General features: G+C 40.8%; 1 protein-coding gene across 2 annotated transcripts in view; it reads left to right on the top strand.

The window, feature by feature from the left end:
- The first annotated feature begins 19,772 nt into the window (after window positions 1–19,772).
- LOC112155959 (dachshund homolog 2) overlaps window positions 19,773–22,335 on the top strand; it is a 113,354-nt gene continuing 110,791 nt past the window's right edge. Inside the window, exon 1 of one of the 2 annotated variants that reach the window (XM_036216560.1) lies at window positions 19,773–20,621. In XM_036216560.1, the coding sequence (XP_036072453.1) occupies window positions 20,020–20,621 (602 nt within the window). In that variant the 5' untranslated portion in view covers window positions 19,773–20,019. The remainder of the gene's footprint in view (window positions 20,622–22,335) is intronic. The other variant, XM_024288049.2, reaches the window with a different exon arrangement.

Genomic DNA, 22,335 nt, shown 5'->3' with positions numbered 1-22,335 from the left:
AAAAACAATTGTTTATCACATTGGCTGTATATGAGAACTGGACTGAGTGACCCTTATCCTACAGGTTCTAAGAAGCCAAAATCTTATAGATTTCAAAAGAGAAATAAACAGCCATTACTCATACATTCTTTTCACATGTTCTTGATAATCATCTTTTTTTTTTTGTTAATCCAATTTTTTTTCTGTAGTGAAAATTATTGACAGATTTCGCGTGGTTGGGGTGTTGCCTTCCAACAAGCTCACTCCTGATTAGCGAGAGCGGTTGCCATGGAAACGCTGACTCAGACCGACTCGGATCAATCACTGCTATCAGAGGAAGTTTGGCGCACCCATATTCCCAAAAAAATCCAATTGAATTGATTTTATTTGAGCCGAAAGTGAGTCACTTTCTATGAGTGACGTCACACTAGCTCAGTCCAGATCTCAGATACAGTCAATGTTCCATCAAACCAAGTGGTTTTAACCGTTCCAGCAGTACTTTTTCTGTGTTTTTGTGGTTGTTTTACCTTTGACTCTTTTTATGTCATTGATCCAACACGAAAGCAACTTTGATGGTCAGGATGAAAAACTCTGAACGTTGGACTAACCTTGTGAATCCGACCGATAAGCTGAGGACGTTTTTTTTCCGCGGGAGCTCTGTTTTATCGAGCTCACCTTCGGCGGGGCCCTGCGGGGCCTTGGGAGAGCCTTGGCTGCCGAACACAGCCCATAACTCTCCGCAACACTTCAACAACGCCGTTAAGACTCAATTATTCTCCACCTCTGCTGCGTCCCAAGCAGGAAAAGTCTCGCCAAGTTCTTTAAGCAGTAAAAGCATCACTTCCTCCTCGCATCTTTTCCCTAAGAACTTCCTTCAAAGCACGTCCGTCTTCACTTGGAAAATTAAAGCAGAAACGCCTCATGCAACAGCTTTCAAGTTGGCGAACGGTAAAGTTTGGAGGCCGTTATCTGCGCGAGGAAAGTTGGTCCGTTTGTGGGTATCGGAGGAAATCGTCATTTCAAAGAGTCGCTGGCGCTTATCCAATCGCGCAGCAGTCGTTTCTTTCTCCTCTCATTTTATCTTCACCTCTCACTCGTTCCCTCGATCCCATCCCTTCTGCCCCCCCTCCCCATTCCTCTGAATTAGATCCATGTTTCGCTATCACCCCCCCTCCTGCTTTATCTCCCCCAAAGAGTGTTGATCCCTCTCTCGCTCGACAAACCTCGACGCTTCGTATTAATTAATACGTAGATTTAAATTGCGATGCCTGTGTGCTGAAGTGATATACACCCCTGCTAGTTAAGAGTCTTTTTTACTGCTTAATCAATGTTGAAATTAATATGATTTAACTCCCGACCTCTCGTTACACATATACACCCCCCCTTCACACACACACGTCTGCTGGGTTATTAATTATAACACTAATTAACCTACAACTAATGATTTGGCCTCAGCGTCGGTGCATGTGAGACAGAGGAACGGCTGCATTGAAAGTGTGTGCATTCGTGTAAATATGTTAATTTGATTCCCAGATATGATGGATTATGGCCGCTCCTGATAACGACAGAGGAACTGCTCTTCAAAGCGCTCGCTTGGATTCCGTTTGGCACTCGGATCAATAAAGTTTTCAGTCGCATTTACAGAGCCGGCCTTCATCCAGATGCTTTTTATTCTTCCTGTGCCATTTCCACGTCCCCGAGGGTTGACGTTTTAATAAATTAAATAATTTATTTTGTTTGGAGACAATTAAAAAGAAATTCCTCCAGGTCCCAGAAATCTGACTTTGATATATTTCATTAAGGTTAAATGCTTAATTTTCTAATTTTCATTGATCCTAAATGCAGAGTTGACATTTTTAACACCACATTTATTTACTCTTTGGTTACAAACAGGGCGGATACACTGTATCGGACGTCAAGGGTTGAGTTGAAATTACTATTATTATTAAGTATAGTGGTATGTTTATTAAACAAAATGTATGGATTTTAAAGAGTTATTTAAAGAGTTACTTAATATATATATATATATATGAAATATAAAATAGAAATAAGCACACACACTATATATATATATATATATAGTGTGTGTGCTTATTTCTATTTTTGATTTCATAGATAAATATATATATATATATTAGGGCTGTCAGATTTGTCGCGTTAAAAACGCGTTAATCTGACATGTGCTTGACGCCGACAATTTTTTGGACGCATTAATCACGGATTTTTCTCATACGTGCCTCTCCACACCGCACGTCCCCCCTCCAACTGACCGGCTGCTCTCACTCGATCACGGGCGGGTCCCCAACCACCGAGCTACGAGCTAAAACCAGCCGGCGCTAGGACCTGGAGAGCTCCTGCACTTTAACCCGGCTCCGGTTCGCGTCCAGAACCACGTCTGGTGGTACCGGCTCGCGTCCGGCGCCGCGTCCCGAGAGCTGCAGACCCCCAACGTTCCGAACAGCAAGCGCACCGGGGGACGTTTTAAATGTTCTGGAGGTTTCAGCGTGATCCAGCCCCAGCATAGCGGTCTGTCTGCCGGCATATTCATCCGTGAGCTCCGCTGGACACGTCGGTGCATCGAGCTGCAGCCAGAGAACGCGGCGGCAGTAACAGACTGTCAAACTATCCACAGTGTATCCCGCTTTTCTCAGTCTTTAATGTTTTAAAAACAAAAGTTCATTGGAAATGATAAATCTCTATTTCATTTATTACTGCAGTTCAGCAGAGGAGGAAAAGATTTGGTCCTGACAAAAAATGAACATGAAAGTGTTATGGAAATTTTATTTTTGATGTTTTTTATTTTATTTTACTGAACGTTGATTGAAGTTTTGAATTTAAAATGCCCTTCACTTGGACTTGGGCTTTTGTTAGGCATTTTATGTTACAGCCTTTTATTGTTAAGAAAGTTTATCTCAATACAATGTTACAAAATAAAGTATTTCTGATGAAAACTATACATTTTGTCATTCTTGTTTTCATAATTAATGTAGAACTGCTAAATTCCACGAACCACACATTTTTTTCCTTAAAAAAAGCCACATGTTAATTTGCGATTAATCGCGAGTTAACTTTGTACAATGCAATTAATCGCGATAAAATTTTTAATCGCCTGACAGCTCTAATGTATAGATATATATATATATATATGTGTATAATATATAATATATCATGCAGCAGTAGCTTGCATGCTGAAGAACTGTGGATCTGACTAAAAACTGTTGAGAAATGGCTGTAAAGTGGTAGCACGATCCCAGTGTTTGTCCAAACATAACAACGGGTACACCTGATGATGGGAAGTGATGTCATCCTAATGACTTTGCTGCATTCGAACCATTTTTCTGAAAGCTTTTGGTTCGAATCATTTGTTTCCCGCGTCCTTCGTCGTGTCCTTTCAGAGTCTTCCGTCCTCTGGTTTGAGACAGAGTCGTATTGATTTAACACACCTATAACAAATAGTGTGAAGTGCGTTTACTATCTCTATTTATCCTTCTCCTCTTCACACACACACACACAAACACACACAGCAGTGCAGTGTGACAGTCAGGCTGACAATAGGTGGTTGTCACAATGATTGATGGCGCTGATTATGTGTTAATAATGAAATAAACATTAAAAACACATTCAATACAGCTCCACATTAATGAACCCACCGTGGTATCTATCTGTTTGAAGGGACTCTTCTCCAGTTGGAGATGAAAGACTGCGTTTTTGTGTCAGTTGTTTCGCTCTTCAGAGGAACTCGTGACCCATTTCTGCGCCGCTTCGGTTGGGTCTGAGTCAGTGGTTCCAGTGCTATTTCTCCGTCTACAACTTAGTTTCAGATACAGGTTTGAGAACTGTGAACTTTATGGGGGCAGGAGTATATAAACTTCAGTCAGTCTGGCTGATGTTTGGTAGAAAGCCCACCTAATGGTCCGTAAAAGAAACCGACAAAGGGTTTTCTCGCAGGACTGACTGGTTTATATTTAAAGCCAGTCGTCTTCATGTCTCTATCTGCCTTCAAGTGGGACATAATAGACTTTTTCTATAAAGGAAAAGGGATGAATCCATTAGAAAAACGCAACATCGTCTTTAATTTGTTGTGCACTTTGAGGTGAAAGATTGAATAAAATGAACTTTGTGTACAGTGGTCATATTTGTTAAATCTGTCCACATTGGGAAAAAAAATTGAAACCAAATTAAATTGTTAAATTTGCTTTATCTGTGCTATCTTTTTAATTGTAGTTGCCGAAAAACTCCAAACGTTTGATATTACAGATTACAGTCTGTGACCATAGAACCCTCATCCTCACTACAACACTAAGAAACCGCCAAAGACCTGAGACTCAATGAAGACTTTGCCAGAAGAAACTTGTGAACAAAAAAAATAATAATAATGTTACGAGTTTTTTTTGAAAATTATGACTTTAAATCTCATAAATTTACGAGAAAAGTCTTGTAAATTTATGAGATTAAAGTTGAAGGGTGACTACAGTCCAGCCAATGAACGGCGTGAGCCAAAGCAGAAAGACTAAACTGTGAAAAGCAATTTCCTCGCAGCTGTCCTCTTCCAGATCTCCTCCAACTCTGTGATGCTTCCATCTGAAGAGGCCTAGTTTCTGAATTTTTAATTTTCTTGTGCTGACATAACAGACTATTGCTATTGTTGCTGTTTTGTGTTGAAACGGGGCGTTTCATTCGGAGAAGGAGGCGTACGGAACACCGTTTCGCCACCTTACATTGGCGAAACGGCTTTTGGGTTTGTGAATTGAAAGGGAAAAATAAAGTGGTGGTCCTGTGTGTCTCTGGTCTCATTATTTGACATATGAAACTTCACATTACCGACACCGAACCTTCAAAGTCAGTTTCACTGAGTCGTCAAATGGTTCAGAAGTTCTTCTTTCTTTGACAACGATCTGGACATAAGTCTTCGAAAGACTCTCCACGTTTTTCCTCTTCGAGCACGGCTCTGATATACAGACAACTTTGGTTCTTTTCTCATTAATTTACGACTTTAAATCTCTTAAATTTACTAGATTAAAAGTTGTAAATGTGCGAGAAAAAGAGCCATACATTTAGCCTATGACTTTTAAATTCATAAACAAACGACTTTATCCACCTAATTCAACAGTTACGACTTTTTTCTCGTAGATTTACAAGATTTAAAGTCGTAATTACATATTTTTTTTGTTTCTAAAGTTTATATTGTATGTTGATTCTAAAAATAAAGATTTTAAAAGATTCTCATTATCATTATTTATATAATTTAATCATAAATCATTGGCGGTCTATAAGCATATTTGTTAGGATTACATCATCTTGTCTTAAGCCCAAACTGTTTGGTGATAAGAACACTAACGATTTTAGTTAACTGTGTTTTAATAAAAAGCACAAGGACAAATGTTCATGATTAAGTACAGCTAAAGCCTTCAGATTGTGAGAAATTGAGGCACAGAATCAAAGCTTTAAATTTATCTGTTGATGTTGGAGATTCACAGGTCAGGAAGTGACTGAAAGAATGAGATCAGAAATAAAAGGCCTGAAATATGTGCTTGATGTAAAGAGGGCCGGCCCTCCCCGTCAGAGGAGGTGATGAGGTCATTCATCCAGGAAAGAGTCGCCCAGGAGGAACCGGCGATGATGCAGACGTCTGCTTAGGATGCTTTCAGGACACCTCCCAGGGGAGGTGTTTAGGACATGTACCACCAGGAGGAGGCCTCGGGGCAAACTCTGGACTCACAGGACAGATTAAATCTTTTGGCTTTCTTGGGGAAGCCTGAGGATACTGTATCTATTAAAGGATGTGCCTTAAGTGTTTGGAGGTTCTGGACACCAGATTCTAAAACTGAAATATTCCCTAAAAAACACAGAAAATGTTTATTCTACCTTTAAAAATGAATTTTATTTTATTTTGTGAAAATTCTCCAAACTGTCTATTAATGATAATCTCAATGTAAATTCCTAGATTTTTTTTAATCTATGAATTTGTTTTTGTTTTGCACAATTTCTCTTTTTTACTTTCACTTTCAGTTTTATGAATATTGGAAGTTTTATTTGTTGTAATGGAAAAAAAAAGGAAAGAGTGTGATGTGTCTATTTAGGCCTTTTCTGTTAAAAGATATATCTGCAGATTCTGTCTGTTTGTGTGGTGAGATATATCCAACCAGCGATGAACCATCCAGCCACTTATCTGATACCGGGTCACGGTCCAAAGCAAAGATTCCCAGACTTCCCTCTCCCGGGTTACTTCCTCCAGCTCCTCTGAGGGACCCGATGCCTTCCTATACCGTTTGAGAGATGTAGTTTCCACCCAGTGTGATATGCTCCGCCTCCAGGAAGGTGTGAATGAGTCATCCAGACCGAGACACCCCAACTGGCTCTTCTTAATGTGAGGGAGAAGTGGCTCTACTCCAAGATCTCTCAGAGTGACCGAGCTTCTCACCCTATCTCTAAAGGAGCCCAGCCGCAAGAGACCTTGTTCTTTCGGTCATGATCATAGGTGAGTATTGGAACAAAGATTGACAGGAAAAGGGAGAGTTTTGAAAAATGCTGCATGACTGAAAAATGACATTTCCACAAAGGTTACTGGTCCCCAGCAAAAACAGTGTCTTTATTTCTGTGGCTTCTATGTCATATTCTGTCTTATATTATGGACCGGATGAATAATCAATTCTGATTGGCTGCAGGGTGTCCATTATCAAAAATTAATGGAAGCAACTGTCCTTCGCTTTGCATCGGACGTCTGAGTTGAGCATTAATTTTTGATAATGGACATGTCACCGGGCATTATCCCTTACTTATAACTCTTGCCATACCAACATGTTAACATGATGCATTCAAGTACAAGTCTGTTTAAATGTAATTTTGGTCACTTTCATTTAATACAATGACAGCACCTCTCTGAAGGAATAAAACAGAACTAAAGCCTCCAACACGGCCCTGACAGCGGTCCTGACCGTTTTCTGTCCTGCTGTGATCACCCGTATCTCGCCCTTTACCGGTATATAAGAAGACCCAGATTGTTACCTGTTTCAACTATTGGTACCTGAGTCAGTCTGTGATTACATAGAGGTGCCTCCACACCCACACAGTGTAACAATAACAGAGAGTTTACTGCAGTTTCATGTATCTGCATTAGCAATTAGCCGGTAAGCTAGCTTCATCTTTCATCCAGAACCTACCACAGTCGGATGAAGTTGATTCTGTTGGTAATCTTTATATGCGCATGTTCAAACTACTTTTTGGTCTTAACTTTTATACTGAAACGTAATAACACCGGCGATAATAACCTGGCGCTGGTAGCATCATTGTTACTCTCCAATTTGATTGGTTGGATTGTTGGATCAAACCAATGTGGATCTCATTTGATTGGATGTTGTGCTGAAGACGCACACACAGAGAGATGGAGAGAAACAGAGATCGGGGAGAGATTTATGTAATCATACTTTTTAATTTTGGACTTTGGTAAAAAAACAAAAAAAAGCAAGTCTGTCCGAGTCACTGGTGTTAAAGTCCAAGTCGAGTCTAAAGTTGTCAAATATACATTTACTGCATAGTGCACTCTATAGTGTTTTCACCATCTTGTAGGGCTGTCCAAATCTACGATTCCAACATTGAGTGCCCTAGAAACTTCCCAGAAGTCCCTACAAAAAACCAGTATGCATCCATGCACAGTAGATTGGCGATTTTGACCACAATGCAAAAGTAATTGTCCAAATTGCTGATAAAATAATAGTAAGGGATGGAATTCCTTATCAAAATGAAATGGCGCCCTTCATAGAGGTCAGAGGTCATGTCCATCAAATAGTTTTTCTATGTCCTGCCATGTTTCCCAAATGTACCAATTTTGGTTCTGGTTGGTTTTATCCAACATCTTTAGTGTGATTTCCATGGCAACATACAAGTAAGGGGCGGAGTCAAAACTTCTAAAATAAAAAACTATGATGTTACCATTTTCGTGAGTCTTTTCTTAAGGTCAAATTTTGAGGTTTTTAAATGAATTAAATATAGATGACAAACCAAATATCAATAAAAATATCAATTTGCCCTCATTCTATGTAAAGCTGTAATGTTTTTACAAAAATCCGTGAAGTTGATAGAGTGGTAAACAGTTTTTTTCAGTGGCTTTGACTCACTTAGCGAACAGTTGGGTGGAACTGATGTTCACATCAACGGTTTTAGAACAAAAAAAAAAAAGTTGAAAAGTTTAGAGGGAAAAAAAAAGGAAAGAGGAGAGTGTTTTAGTATAAACAGAAAGCAGGACACCGTGGTTACCGGTGGCAACCATCATCAATCAGAGTTTGAAGACATCGCTGCTGGCAAAGACGACAGGAACAGAGGGAGAGGGTGGCATCAGGATGAAGGGATGTAAATGCTGAAAGAGAGCCAGATGAATATAAATAAAATGGAGTGGAAAGGGGGGATGTTTTTAACCTCTTTTCATGAAAATGGCAGGAACAGAGGGGGGAAGGGTGAGTGGGAAGAGGAAGAGATAAAACGACAGAATGAGGATGACATAGAGAAAGTTGTTTTTGGTCTCTAACTGTTTAAAAAAGGGAATTAGGACAATGAGTGGTCACCTTGAGAGCGCTTTTTCTTTCTACCATTTTTCTCTTTATCCTTCCTGTGAGCGAGAGGTCAGATCACAAAGAAGAGCTTAAAAGAGTCCGAATAGAAAGTCCTCAAACCCTACAAAACTATACATAAAAAAATCTGGTTGTGATACTTTTTTTAATCAGTTTAAATAGCCGACCATCACTCCATCTGCATTTTTTTTATCGCAGAGCAGCAGTTCATCAGAGGGGGTTGCTAATCGGCGAGGATTATGGGTTATCGGAGTGAATCAAGCCTACAGCCAAAATGTTTAATGTCACAAAACGTGCTCTACTTTTAGATTCCCTCGTGATTTCACAAAGAACAAACCCTCATTTAAGAAAACACTGATTTTGCCTCAACAGATCCACGTTTTTATCAACAGAAGAATTACCGAACCTTACTAAGGGTTGATCGTTGTTGAAGAAACCTGAACAGAATCGGATTTGAAGTAAATAAATCTCCTCGTGTGAGTTTTATGTTGATCTGGTGTAAAATCATTCTTTTAATCGGCCAGTTTGATTACCGTCCCGCTGAGCCGGTGACAGCAAAACACTGGAGACAGTGACAGAAAAATTCCTTTGTGTCAACTTTTTTTCTTTAAACAACTGAAAATTCCAAAGCACAAAACTAATACAATGTTGTTTAAGATGAATTAAGCTAAGTAGCTAACTTAATTTAAACAATTTAGGCTAAATTAGCCATTAAACAGTAAATTAGCTCATTTAGCATAATTCATTTAGCTTTCAAACTGTTTTAAAGGTTGTTTTAGCTTAAATGCATTGTCCTTTATTCTGTTTTAAAAGCTAAGTTAGCTCATTTAGCATCATTAAATTAGCTTTTGAACTATTTTAAAAGCTAAGATAGCTCATCTGGCTCAATAAATTAGCTTACGATCTCTTAAAAGCTAAGTTAGCTCATTTAGCTTAATAAATTAGCCCTTGCATTTTTTTAATTGAGCTAATTTGGCTTCATTAAATTTGCTTTTTAACTGTCTTAAAAGTTAAGTTAGAGGAGTTGAAAATGTTGGATCCTAACAAGTCATCTGGTTTAGATGAGCTAGACCCTTTCTTTTTTAAAATTGCAGCCCCTGTGATTGCAGGCCCTATTACAAACATTTTTAATCTTTCACTTCAGACTGCTGAAATCCCTCAGGCCTGGAAATCTGCTCTGGTGCGTCCACTCTTTAAAGGTGGGGATCGGTCTGATCCCAACTGCTACAGACCAATTTCCATTCTCCCTTGTCTAGCCAAGGTTTTAGAAAGAATTGTAAATAATCAACTTACACACTATCTCAAAAGTCACAACATTTTATCTCCTGTCCAATCAGGTTTTAGGTCCGGTTATGGGTGCACAACAGCAAGCCTTAAAGTTCTTAACGATATTACCTCTGCTTTAGATTCAAAATTGAAGTGCTCAGCCATTTTTATTGATTTGGCTAAAGCATTTGACTCTGTAAATCATTCCTGTCTTATTGAGAGGCTATGTGATGTTGGTGTCTCTGAAAACTCTCTGTTATGGTTCTCAAACTATCTCAGTGAAAGAAAGCAGTGTGTTAAGTCAGAACAATTTCTTTCTCACCCACTTCATGTCACCACTGGTGTACCACAGGGCTCCATCATTGGTCCTACTCTTTTTTCAATATACATCAATAACATAGGTGACTCTGCAGGTGATTCTCTAATTCATCTTTATGCCGATGACACAGTTCTATATTCTGTTGGTCCCTCTCTGGACATTGTGAAAAAACAGCTTCAACATAGTTTTAATAAAATCCAACTTTCCTTCTCCAGACTGCACCTAAAGTTAAATGTGACCAAGACAAAAATCATGTGGTTTGGTAAGAAGGGTCATCTACCATCACCCCCCCCCAGTATCACCACGCTCGATGGGACACCTCTTGAACAGGTTACAAATTACAAATATCTAGGTATCTGGCTAGACGATACGTTGTCCTTCTCAACCCACATTCACCATTTGCAGTCAAAGGTTAAATCAAAAATAGGCGCTCTCTACAGAATGCGCTCCTCCCTCACCTTCTCTGCGAGACGAACACTGGTTCAAACAACCATCCTTCCCATTCTTGATTATGGTGATGTTATTTACAGATCTGCTAGTAAGCATTTGCTGCAAAAGCTGGACCCCCTTTATCACTCTGCTATACGATTCATAACAAATGCTCCTTTTAAAACTCACCACTGTACGCTTTACTCATCTGTGAACTGGACTTCATTATTCACTCGCCGAAAATGTCACTGGCTACTGTTAATCTATAAAACTCTGCTTGGTCTTTCTCCACCCTACCTGCGCCAGCTTTTACATACCTCATCCCCTGTGTACAACACCCGCACTTCAAAACTATTATTGTTAAAAGTCCCAAAATTAAGTTCTTCACTTGGTTCTGGGTCATTTCAATATGCTGCAGCCAGAGACTGGAATGACTTACAAAAAACTCTGAGATTGGACACTTTTATATCACTAGCAGATTTTAAAAAATATCTTAATGAGTATTTTAAAGATGAATGTTTTTGTTCCTCATTGCAATGATTTTATGGTTTTATAATTTAGAATGTGTTTGTTCTGATGCTTTTCTGATTCTATTCAATGTTTTTTTTTTTGTATCCTGTAACTTCTTTCCTCTTTCTTTCTCAAAAGGTCTTGCCTTTTGCCAGGCCACAGTTGCAAATAAGAAGGCTGTTCTTAATCTGTCCTGCCTGGATAAATAAAGGTTAAATAAAAAAATAAAATAAAAAGCTCGTTTAGCTCAACAAATTAGCTTTTGAACAATTTAAAAGCTAAGTTAGCTCATTTAGCATCATTAAATTTGCTTTTTAACTGTCTTAAAAGTTAAGTTAGCTCGTTTAGCTCAACAAATTAGCTTTTGAACTATTTTAAAAGCTAAGATAGCTCATCTGGCTCAATAAATTAGCTTATGATCTCTTAAAAGCTAAGTTAGCTAATTTAGCTAAATAAATTAGCTTTTAAATGGTTTGAAAAGCTATATTAGCTCATTTTACTTAATCTATTCAAACCTGGCGTTCACATGCGTGTGCATAATATTTTGGGTTATATGGTGTTTAGTTCTGCTTAACTGGGGCTCTGTGACAACGTGTGTAGAGGCTTAGCTTAACTATTAGCTCAGGTTTAAGAGGGTAAAGTCTGACTCTAACTTTATTTTTATCTACTGTAAAATTGTTCCCAGTTGTCTTATAATTATGATAATGCACTTTAGCCAAAATAAAAATCCTGTGTTTTTTTTAAAGAAACAAACACAAAAAACACATCTAGAGCAATCCTGTTTAAGATAGGTCTAGCTGAGTTAGCTAACTTAGCTTATATGGTTTAGGCTGAGTTAGCTTTTGATCTGTTTAAGGTTAGCTAGCTAACTTAGCTTAAACAGATAAGGTAGCATAATATGCAGGCCTATAGCCTCCATTGACTGTATAAGTAGAAAGGGTTAGGTTAAACAGATAATAATAAGGTAACAGCTAGCAAGCTAACAAGCTAAAGTATAGCCTCCCATGAAGTTCTGACAATTTAAATATTTCTTGGTTATTACATAATTTCCTGTCTGGCTAATATTTTTTGTTTGAACAACTGAAAGTTCATATATATATATATATATATATATATATATATATATATATATATAATTAAATTTAACAATTTAATCACTTTACATACCAATAATAGACAGAATTTATTTCTTTTTTTTTCTAAACAATGTAAGCCCTAGCGCTTAGACTGAGCTTGCACTATAGTTATCTCTGAAAGAATGCCTTAACTGTTTTATTTGTCTTTTAACAGCTGTATTGGTCCCTAAGCGCTCATATTATTCTATATGAACATTAACATGTCTATAATCTGACACATTTAATTATGCTAAAGAGTTTATCTTCTGAAGTGAGCTTTTTACTAAAGCAGGACTCTACACACCAGCAGATTTACAGCCAGTTCTTCAACTCCTCGTTTCCATTTCATGTAGATTAATTGACCTGAACTAGGAATTCAGCCTCTATAGCGGATCGTCCACTTTTATTTTCCCTTGCGTCTGTTATTTGTCTCTCCATCCAGCCTTCCATCTTTCCACTGTCTTTATCCATCACTCATTTCTCTCCGTCTCACTCTCCTCCATCCTCCTCTAAACTCTGTTCTTTCTGGATGAGCAGGTTTTATGAGTGGAGTGATAAAGAGAAGGGAGATGAAGGGCAGAGAGGGAAGGAGAGGTGGAGGACAGACGGGGCAGGGGTAGAAAAAAGAAGAAGTTGGAGGTGGGGTTAGATCGAGGTGGAGGCAGAGATGAGGCTCGGGCTTTATTACAGCGGCCTGGATAATGCCAATTTTTTAATGGTTTGATGCCCGTCCCGCTCTGGCTCAAAGTTCATGTCTGATTTCGATCTTGAAGCTCATTTCTAAGAGAAAAAGAATATAGAAGATGATGAGTCAGGCTTTCTTACTTTAGCTTCACTTCTCAGTAGTTACCTTGCATTGTATTATCACATATCAGCCTTTTCTTATTTCAAATCATTTATCAAATGTTTCCATGCACAGGCAGCGTGTCGTGCACAACAAAGAAAACAACAACATTGAATTTAATAGATTCCAGAAGCATGTGTTTAAATCTAACAAAATCTAAAAAATGAAATCAGTTAATTCAGTGTTGATGCTCTTTGAACTACTGTAACTCTTCAAACGTTGATAGAATTCAGGGAATTCCAGCTGATTTTGAGGCGGAGAAAAGCATCTTTGCTATGAAATGCATCTTTTTACAGTAGTAAAGGTTTAACGTAAACCAGCTGATTCTGACGCAGAGAAAAGCAGCTTTCCACCATTATTTGACACTTATTAGTCGTCAGGTGTTTATGCAATTGATGTAATTCAGGTGGATTTCAGAGCAGAGAAAAGCAGCTTTGCACTAATATGTGAAACTGTACAGAGAAGTTTTATACAATTAACAATTGATTCTGACGCGGAGAAAAGCAGCTTTCCACCAATATACCAAATAATACCAAATTCAACAGAAAAATGTACTAATATGGAATTTGCGCAAGCACTTGTTAAGTTAAGGTAGTTTGAGGGGTGTGGTTTGTTTTTTGTCTCCGTCACCAACAACAGTTCCGGTATTGAAGGGTTATCAAAGATCCATTGATGTTATAAAGCTGGTAAAGTGGAAATCTACTTTCTCTGCAAAATTTTCAATGATCAAATGAATATTGTTGGGAGTTGTGCAACATTTAGTTGATGTTGATGCTAGAAATGATGCCAGAAAACAGAGATTTGGTCTGACTGTGTCTGTCCATCAGATATTTAGGTGGTCTAAGAGTCTGATGTTATTCAAACATGTAGAACAAATGCAAAGAATTGCAGAAAAACTGGTCCATTAATATTAAAAAGTTGTGATAAATGAGCAACAGTGGGTCTCATAATTTCTATTATAGCACTTGAAGGTCCCATTCAAACACACATTCATACACTGATGATTGCTTGGCTTCCATACACGGGAACCAAACTATAACCACCGTGAACCAAACCCACAAATGTTGGGTTTGAGCGGTTGACCACTCAACTTAGCGTTCATGATGTAATAGTTGTTGGAGGACGCCCAGTAAGGTGTTTGTAGAGATGAGAAGTTGGATTGACATCCACTAATACAAAGACCATCTCTGTCTGTGTCGAATTTTAAGGGTATTTGTCAGATTTGAGAGGATATTGCTCGCCCCAACTTTATGCAAAAAATTTTGATTTTTTTCTATTTACTTTAAACTTTTGTAGTCTTTATACTGACGGTATTCTGTATCAACCAGGAAATTACCAAATTCCGTAATAAAGATCTTCTTTTTGCATTCAAGGGAAAAATTATTTAATCAACTAATTCAGCAAATTGCTTTTGCGCGCTTTCGCTATCGACAAATCTATTTTCCAAGTCATGTGAGCGTGAAACAGGACTGGATTCTCTCAGAATCTTTGAGGTGTCCAGAGTTTTAATTTAGCTGATGATTGTTAAAAAAATATAAAGCGGCTTGAGTGAAAACAAAGCTTTGCTGTCATTTGGTGCAGCCTCCAGATGATTGCTTTGCAGTTTGACACTTGGTAATTGTGTTGTTGAATTAGATTATTAAAGAACACAACTTAACTTAACAACATCATCGCTGGAGGTGCAGTCCATGATGATGAGAAAACACTCACACACACACACTAGTGTCACCAAAGACTTACTGTTAAATCAACACAAAGTTGGGAACATGCACACGGTGTCATCTGCAGCTCACATATATACAGGAATTGTAATGAAAGCTGTGGGCTGTTGTGCGTGAGATGGATGGTTTGACTTTAAGCTTGTATAAATAAAAGCTAAAAGATCCTGACGGCCTCGAGTGATGGCTCCAACGGCAGTGAGTTAGACCCAGATTGGAGGACATCCATCCAGCCTGCAGCTCCAGTTCATTCATGTTTTCAACACAAAGTCAAGTCAAAGAAAAGTAGATAAAAACCTCAGAAGTCAGCTCTTTTAAAATGGTTTTCTATGTATGTCCTGTTGTGTCCGACGACCAAACCCTGCTTAAACATTTCAATGTTATTAGGCCTCAGTGACCCCCGTGACCCGGAGCACTAACCAAGTTTTGAAGATGGACAGATGGTGCCCCTTAGTTTGGTTTATTTCTCTATTTTTTTTTATTCTCGTCCACTTTTTCCCCTCTGTCAGTCACACCAGTCATACTTGTAACGATATGTTTGGGCATCTGGGATCTGCCCAGTAGGGAGGGGTGCTGTGGAGATAGTGCCTTTCAGTTCAATTTTCTTGATTCTTGTCCTGAGTTTCCCCTCCGTCAGTCACGCCAATTTTTGTTAGCTAATTCTTCACATTTTCTTCTGTTCCTGAAACAGGTGGTCATCACCCTCACCCAGTTTGGCCTCAAGGACTAGAACAGTTTTCTGGTTTTGTTTTTGGTCCTCTTCCAAGTCTCCTCCTTCCTACTGGTAGTGATATGTCAGGGCATCTGGGATCTGCCCAATAGGGAGGGGTACTGTGGAGATGTTGCCTTCTAGTTTGGCTTGTTTTCAGTTCAATTTTCGTGATTCTTGTCCTGTGTTTTCCCTTCTGTCAGTCACACCAAGTTTTAGTAGCTAATTATCCACATCTGCTTTCAATTAAGCTAATCATTGTTAGTGTATGAACGTGTCTGGTTTTCAGGTCATCAGTTGGTCATCCTTCTTGTTTTTGTTCTATGGTTTTGTCTCACTTAGATTTTGGGTCTTTCCCCAACGGTTCCTGGCTAACCTGGACCCAACGGTAGCAGTTCCCCTCACTACTTCAGCCGACATCACAACATGCCAGGTGAGGGTTTCCCTTGTACTCCTGTTGAAGACGTGCCACATCACGTCGAGCTATTCTGCTACCTGTTCCTGAAGGGGATTGCCAGAACCACTCTTCTTCATGTCTCTTGAGGATGGTTGTTGGGGTCACTCCTCTTCATGTTCCCTGTCACATTAACAGGAGTCGCAAGGACTGCTCCCCTTTGTGTCTCTTATCCGACAGAGTAATCCGGGATGCTCCTCTTCCTGTCTTGTTCCTGAAAAGGTGGTCATCACCCTCACCCGGTTTGACTTCAAGAACTTGAACAGTTTTCTGGTTTTGCTTTTTGTTTGGTCCTCTTCTAAGTTTCCCTCTCCCTACTGGTAATGACATGTTTGGGCATCTGGGATCTACCCTAGTGAGGAGGGGTACTGGAAGAGGTGCCTTTAAGTTTGGCTTGTTTTTAGTTCTATTGTCTTGATTCTCGTTATGTGTTTTCCTCTGTCAGTCTCATTAGGTTCAATCTACTAGTTCACATCTGTTTTCATTTAAGCTAATCATCCTAAGTCTCTTAAACTGTCTGATTTGTGATGATTTTAGTTATTATCATTATTATTTTCTGTAATGAGTTTGAAAAATCTGTGTGATTTTTTTTTTCGTCTGTTATTGTCCACAATTTATGCTTGAAATAGATCAACCAACCCACCCACCCATCAACCAACCAATCAATAAGTCAAACAAACAACTTAGTTTCTGCCATAGAGCCTTTTTCACTTTGACTTTGGGTCTTCCCCCATTGGTTCCTGTAAGAATGACCTGACTAACCTGGACCCAAGAGTGGCATTTTTCTCACAGTTGAAGTCCCCATCATACCACGCCAGATGAAGGTCTCTCTTGCACCCCTATTGAAGCCATGCCTCACCTTGTTTGGTCATTCTGCGACCTGTTCCTGAGAGGAATTGCCAGAACCTCTCCTTTCCATGTCTCATGCCCTTGAGGAAGATTTTTGGTGCCAGTCCTCTTCACGTTCCTTGTCCCCAAAGATGTTTGCCAGTCCTTCTCATTAATTGTGCTCCTTGTCTCAGAGCAGGGTCACCTGGACTGTTGTGTTTCCTGTCCTTGAGTCGTCTGTGCTTTGCATGTTCCTGGATAGAGGAGGTCATCGAGTAACCCCGTTTGACTGCAAGGACCTAAACAGGCCATTCTCTTGGTCCCTTCCCTCCATACTGGTGGGCATTTGCTCTTGTTGGGAGCAGTAGTGTGGGGATGTACCCTTTTGTTTGGTTTGTTTTCAGTTCTATTTCCTTGGTTCTTGTCATGTTTTTTTCTTCCGGCAGTCCCATCAAGTTCAGGTTGCTACCCTCTGTGTCTGTTTTCGTTTGAGCTAATCATCTTTGCTGTGTTTAATATTACGTTCTTCAGGTTCTTGTCTTTGGTTTCTGCCTCGGTTTTGTAATTTTGTCACACTTTGAATAAGTTTTAAATTCCTGACATCAAGCTTTGTCTCCTGGATTTTGGCAGCCCACCACTCAGTGTCAGTTCAGGTCATTCTTGGATTTAGGAGACACAGCCAAACCCTTCTACTACTTAGTTTGCACCAACATTTTTCTGAACATGAAACAACAATAATGGTGGAGTCCAGCTCACTGACTTTTTCTTGACTTTTTTCCACCAACTCTTTCTCAGTATAGAGACTGAACTTCACCTAATGATCCAAGAAAAGGAAAAGAATTCTGTTTTCGGACTCCGTCTCTGTGGATTACCAGACAAGCTTTTCCACTTTGATGTCATCCTCTCCCTCGTCACCTCTTTCATTCTGTCCGGTTACTCATCTGACTTTCCTCGCGTCTCCATTTCGGCCTCCTCTTCCTCCCTTTCCCACCTTCCGCCTGTGGAGGTCCAGCTCCAAGTTCATATTGGTCATTATATCCCCATAGAGAGAGATTCACCTCCACTAAGAGCTCATCTCTCTCTGTCTTTCTCTGGTCCAGCTTCAGTTTGATTGTTATGAGTCCTGAGAGACGAATGATGGCCATCTGACTCTTTCTTTGTCTCTACTTTTGGCTTCTCTGTGTCTTTTCTCCCTCACAACTTCCTCTTTCTATTCAAATAAACGCTTATTTTTTTCAACTTCCTGTCCATCTAAGTTACATTGACAAACAAAACCTTCTCCTTTTTTGAGTCACGTGGTCAAATTGAAGCTTATTAGTCAACTATTGACTTTAAAACTTTGGCAAAGGTCATTCTGATGTCTACATTTCATTGTGTTCATACGTGAGTTAGAGCAGAGGTCCCCAAACTTCTTGTTAGGGCCACATAACTGTTTTCTTCTTTGATGGGAGGCCACGGTCAGTTTGTAGGCTAACAGGAAAAGTGTAACAATCACAGCCTAAACGTAAACATTTATGGTTTTCCAGAAAGCCACACAAAGCCAAATTTTAAGTTATTAATTTCTGTAATCTTCAGGAAGGATAATTCTAAAACATTTGGTTGTTTTAATAATTCTAGTGTGAATGATGTAAGCTAAATGTGACCGCTAAAGATGCTGGTGCTACTAGCTGAAAACGCTGAAGTTCATAGCTGAAAATGCTAAAAATTAGCCAAAACAGCTAGCATGTAGCTGGAAGTATAAGCTAAATGCCAAATTAGCCTAAATAAATGGTAAAATGTGTAATTGAACCAAAACAGCTAGCATGTAGCCAAAATATAAGCTAAAGGCCAAATTAGCCTAAAAAACTGAAAAAAATCTAAATTAGCCAAAACAACTGCCATGTAGCTGAAAATATAAACTAAATGCAGAATTAGCCTAAAAAATGGTAAAATGTGTAATTGGACTAAAACAGCTAGCATAAAGCGAAAATATTAACTAAACCCCAAATTAGCTTAAAAACAGATAAAATCTTAAGTTAGCCAAAACAGCTAGCATGTAGCTGAAATATTAACTAAACTCCGAATTAGCCTATAAAAAAGGCCTACATTAGCTAAAACAGCTAGCATGTGGCCAAAATATTAGCTAAACCCCCAAATAGCCTAGAAATTTTTAGTAACAGCAGAAACAGTCAAAAAAGCTAGCATAAAAACAGCTAAATATTTTAAGAGCTGAAAGAACTGAAGAGAAAATTCTGGGAAAAAAAGTCACGAACCAGTTGGAATGTGGTCAAACTTGGAGCTTAATTCTAATTTTCAAGCCATTGGTTGCCGAAAAATGTATTTTTCCAATTAACCCCTCAAGATCCGGGCTAATGTTTGATATGGCTTTTTTGAAGCTTTGAATCTTTTTAAACACAATTGTAAGGAAAGCTTCAGTGCTTCGTGAAGCTTCACTCACCCACCACTAAATATTTGCTATTTTTATTAGTGGTTGTTATGACTTCAATCATCCACAAAAAGGTCAGTGTCACTGAAATCCTGACGCTTTGAATCTTTCTCGGCACAATTGCTTCACGAAGCTTCACCACTAATTTGAGCTAATCTTTAAAAAAACTTTTAAACTGATTTTTCCTGAATACATTTGCCTCCAAACTGTTAAAGAAATATTGATTTTTCTTTGTGTCAAACAGATTCGGTCATTTCAAAGCCTCTTGACTCTCACTTTCATTCAGTCAGGGTTTCTCAGAGTAATGAGATTACACGGGATTATAAAAACCCATCTGCCTGTAATCCACACCACTCAATCCCATTTCCCTGCTTAAACACACGCGGTCCTCGTTCTCTCTCCTCACCCTCCTCTTCCTCCTCTTCGGTCACTTTTTCCTCCTTTTTTCCCGTCGGGGGGTCAGGAGGAGCTGCGTCCGAGCCGCCGCCAGAGCTCGCATGTGAGCCGCGTCCGGAGCAGAGAGGAGCAGCTCGGGAGAAAGTTTGGGACAGAGCCCCGCTCACCGCATCAATGGAGGCGCTCCCCGCACCAATCACATCCGGAGGGGCGCTCCGATTGGCCCCGCGCGCTGTCTGTCGCGCGCGCAGGGGCGGGGCTTGAGCGGGGTCTGACCTGGAGTCTGATCCAGTCTGGTTTTACGCACAGACCGGACAGTCCGCGCGCGGATCTACAGCGCGTGGCTCCATTCTGCGCGGAAAGCGGGACGAGCGGAAGACGACAGGAAGGAAGGAGGAAGCGGAAAAGTCACGGAAGAGAGTTCCGCGGGAAAAGTGCGCGCGCGCTCCTCTCCATCTCACGCATGTCGCTCCCCGGATCCCCGCCGCTGCTCTCGCCGGGCTCGGGCGCCCCGACCCCGGTGGGGCTGTACCGCTCCGGCCCGGAGGGGCTGCACGCCTCCGCCGCCCCCACCGGCACCTCCAGCCCCGCGCACGGGAACTCGCACGCGCTGTCTTCGTCCCCGCGGCTCTCCGGCGGCATGCTCAGCGCCTTCCTGCCCGCGCTGGGGAACGGGGGCGGCGGCGCCGCGCTGGGACCCCTCGGCGGGCTGGGCTCCCTGACCCCCGGCCCCCCCAGCCTGGTGCACGCGCCGCCCGGCGCGGGTCTGGGCAGCGAGTGCAAGCTGGTGGAGGTGCACGGCGTGAAGGTGGCCAGCTTCAACGTGGACGGCCACGAGCTGATCTGCCTGCCGCAGGTGTTCGACCTCTTCCTGAAGCACCTGGTGGGGGGGCTGCACACCGTCTACACCAAGCTGAAGCGGCTGGACATCACGCCGGTGGTGTGCACGGTGGAGCAGGTGCGCGTCCTGCGCGGGCTCGGCGCCATCCAGCCCGGCGTCAACCGCTGCAAGCTGATCTCCAGGAAGGACTTCGAGACGCTGTACCAGGACTGCACGAGCGCCAGGTGAGGACACCCCCCTCCAGAAACTCAGGAAAAAAGTTTGGCCTTCCGCAAACTTACTTTCTGTTGCGTTGAAAGTGACTTTTTTGCGCGAAAGTGGTGCGTTGACGGTCTCTTCTGTGGAGTTTGGTTGAAGGGAACAGTTGAAACGAGCGCACCTGAAAATATGAGGACAGATGAGGAGTCACAGCTCAGTTTTAGAGGCAAACGTGGTGCGTTCACGGTCTTTTCCTGAGGAGTTTGGTGGATAGAAACATTTGTTTGCGCATAATTCGCACTTGGAAGTGACAGATGACAGAGTCGGGATGCTGCATCTGTCATCTGTCACTTTTAACTGCCAACGTGGTGCGTTCACTGTCTCTCTTTTCTAGTTTGGCTGAAGGAAACGTTAAAAAGGCGCAGTGTTTGCGCAAAGGTTGTGCGTTCACGATCTCTTTTGTGGAGTTTGGTTGAAGGAAATAGCTGAAACTGGCGCAGTGTTTGCGCATAGTACGCAACTAAAAGCGAGAGATGACGAAGGTCTGAACTCTCTTTCCTTCATGTGCTAACGTGGTGCGTTCACTGTACCTGTTTTGTGTTTGGTTGAAGGAAAGGGTGAAAACAAATGTGATGTTTGCGCATAATGCGCACCTGAAAATGAGAGGCGAGATGCGGAGTCACCTTTCAGTTTCAGATCCAAACGTGATGCGTTCGCGGTCCTCTTCTTTTTATGGAGTTCGGTTGATGGAAAAGTTAAAATAGCGCAGTGTTTGCGCACGATCCGGCTCCTCATCCAGCCTCTGTCATCTTTCACTTTCAGGTCCAAACGTGGTGCGTTCACTGTCTCCTTTTTGGAGTTTGGCTGTAAAAACAAGCGCATTGTTAGCGCTTAACGCGCACCTGAAAGTGAAAGATGACAGACGCAGGATGCGGAGTCACTTCTTACTTTTAGGTGCAAACGTGGTGCGTTCATGGGCCCTTTTTGGGGGGGGTTTGTTTGAAGGAAACAGCTGATATTAGCGCAGTGTTTGCGCATGATCTGCACCTAAAAGTGAGAGATGACACTGATCTAAGCCTCTTCTTTCATGGTCTCTTTTTTGAAGTTTAGGTCTTTGGAAACAGTAAAAACAGGCGCAGTGATTGCGCATAACGCGCACCTGAAAGTGAGAGATGACAGAAGCGGGTTGCGGAGTAGTCTCTCTGTTTTGGTGCCAATGTGGTGCGTTCACGGTCATTTTTGTTGATTAAAAAAAAAAAAAGTGCACACAAGAGTTTGCGCTTAATATGTGCCTCAAAATAAAAAACAAACAAATGTTTTTTTTTAAATGGTGCGTTCAGGGTCTCTTTTGTGGAGTTTGGTGGATGGAAACAGATCAAACAAGCGCAGTGTCTGCGCATAATGCGCACCTGAAAGTGAGAGGTGACGGAGGCTGTAAACGTGGTGCGTTCAGGGTCTCTTTTGTGGAGTTTGGTGCATGTAAAGACAAAAACAAGCATCGTGTTTCCACCTGGAAGAGGAGTCTTTTCTTAAACTCAAATTGAACTCTAAATATTTAAACTTTTTGTGAGGAAAAATAGTAATAATAAAAGAAACTTTATTTAAAAATAAACAGATGTTTTATGAAGATCAAAGGAAGTTGCTTTGATCTCCGTGGAGCTTCTTCTGGGTCATGTGAACGGGGACAGGTGGCGTTTGTGACTGGTCCTTATCAGCGTGTTAGCGGTTGCAGTCGTTGAC

The sequence above is a fragment of the Oryzias melastigma genome, linkage group LG18 (genome assembly GCF_002922805.2).
Source record: "Oryzias melastigma strain HK-1 linkage group LG18, ASM292280v2, whole genome shotgun sequence".
Taxonomy (NCBI): Eukaryota; Metazoa; Chordata; class Actinopteri; order Beloniformes; family Adrianichthyidae; genus Oryzias; species Oryzias melastigma.
Note: the sequence above shows the minus strand (reverse complement) of the source record. Positions and strands in the feature narration are given on the sequence as shown.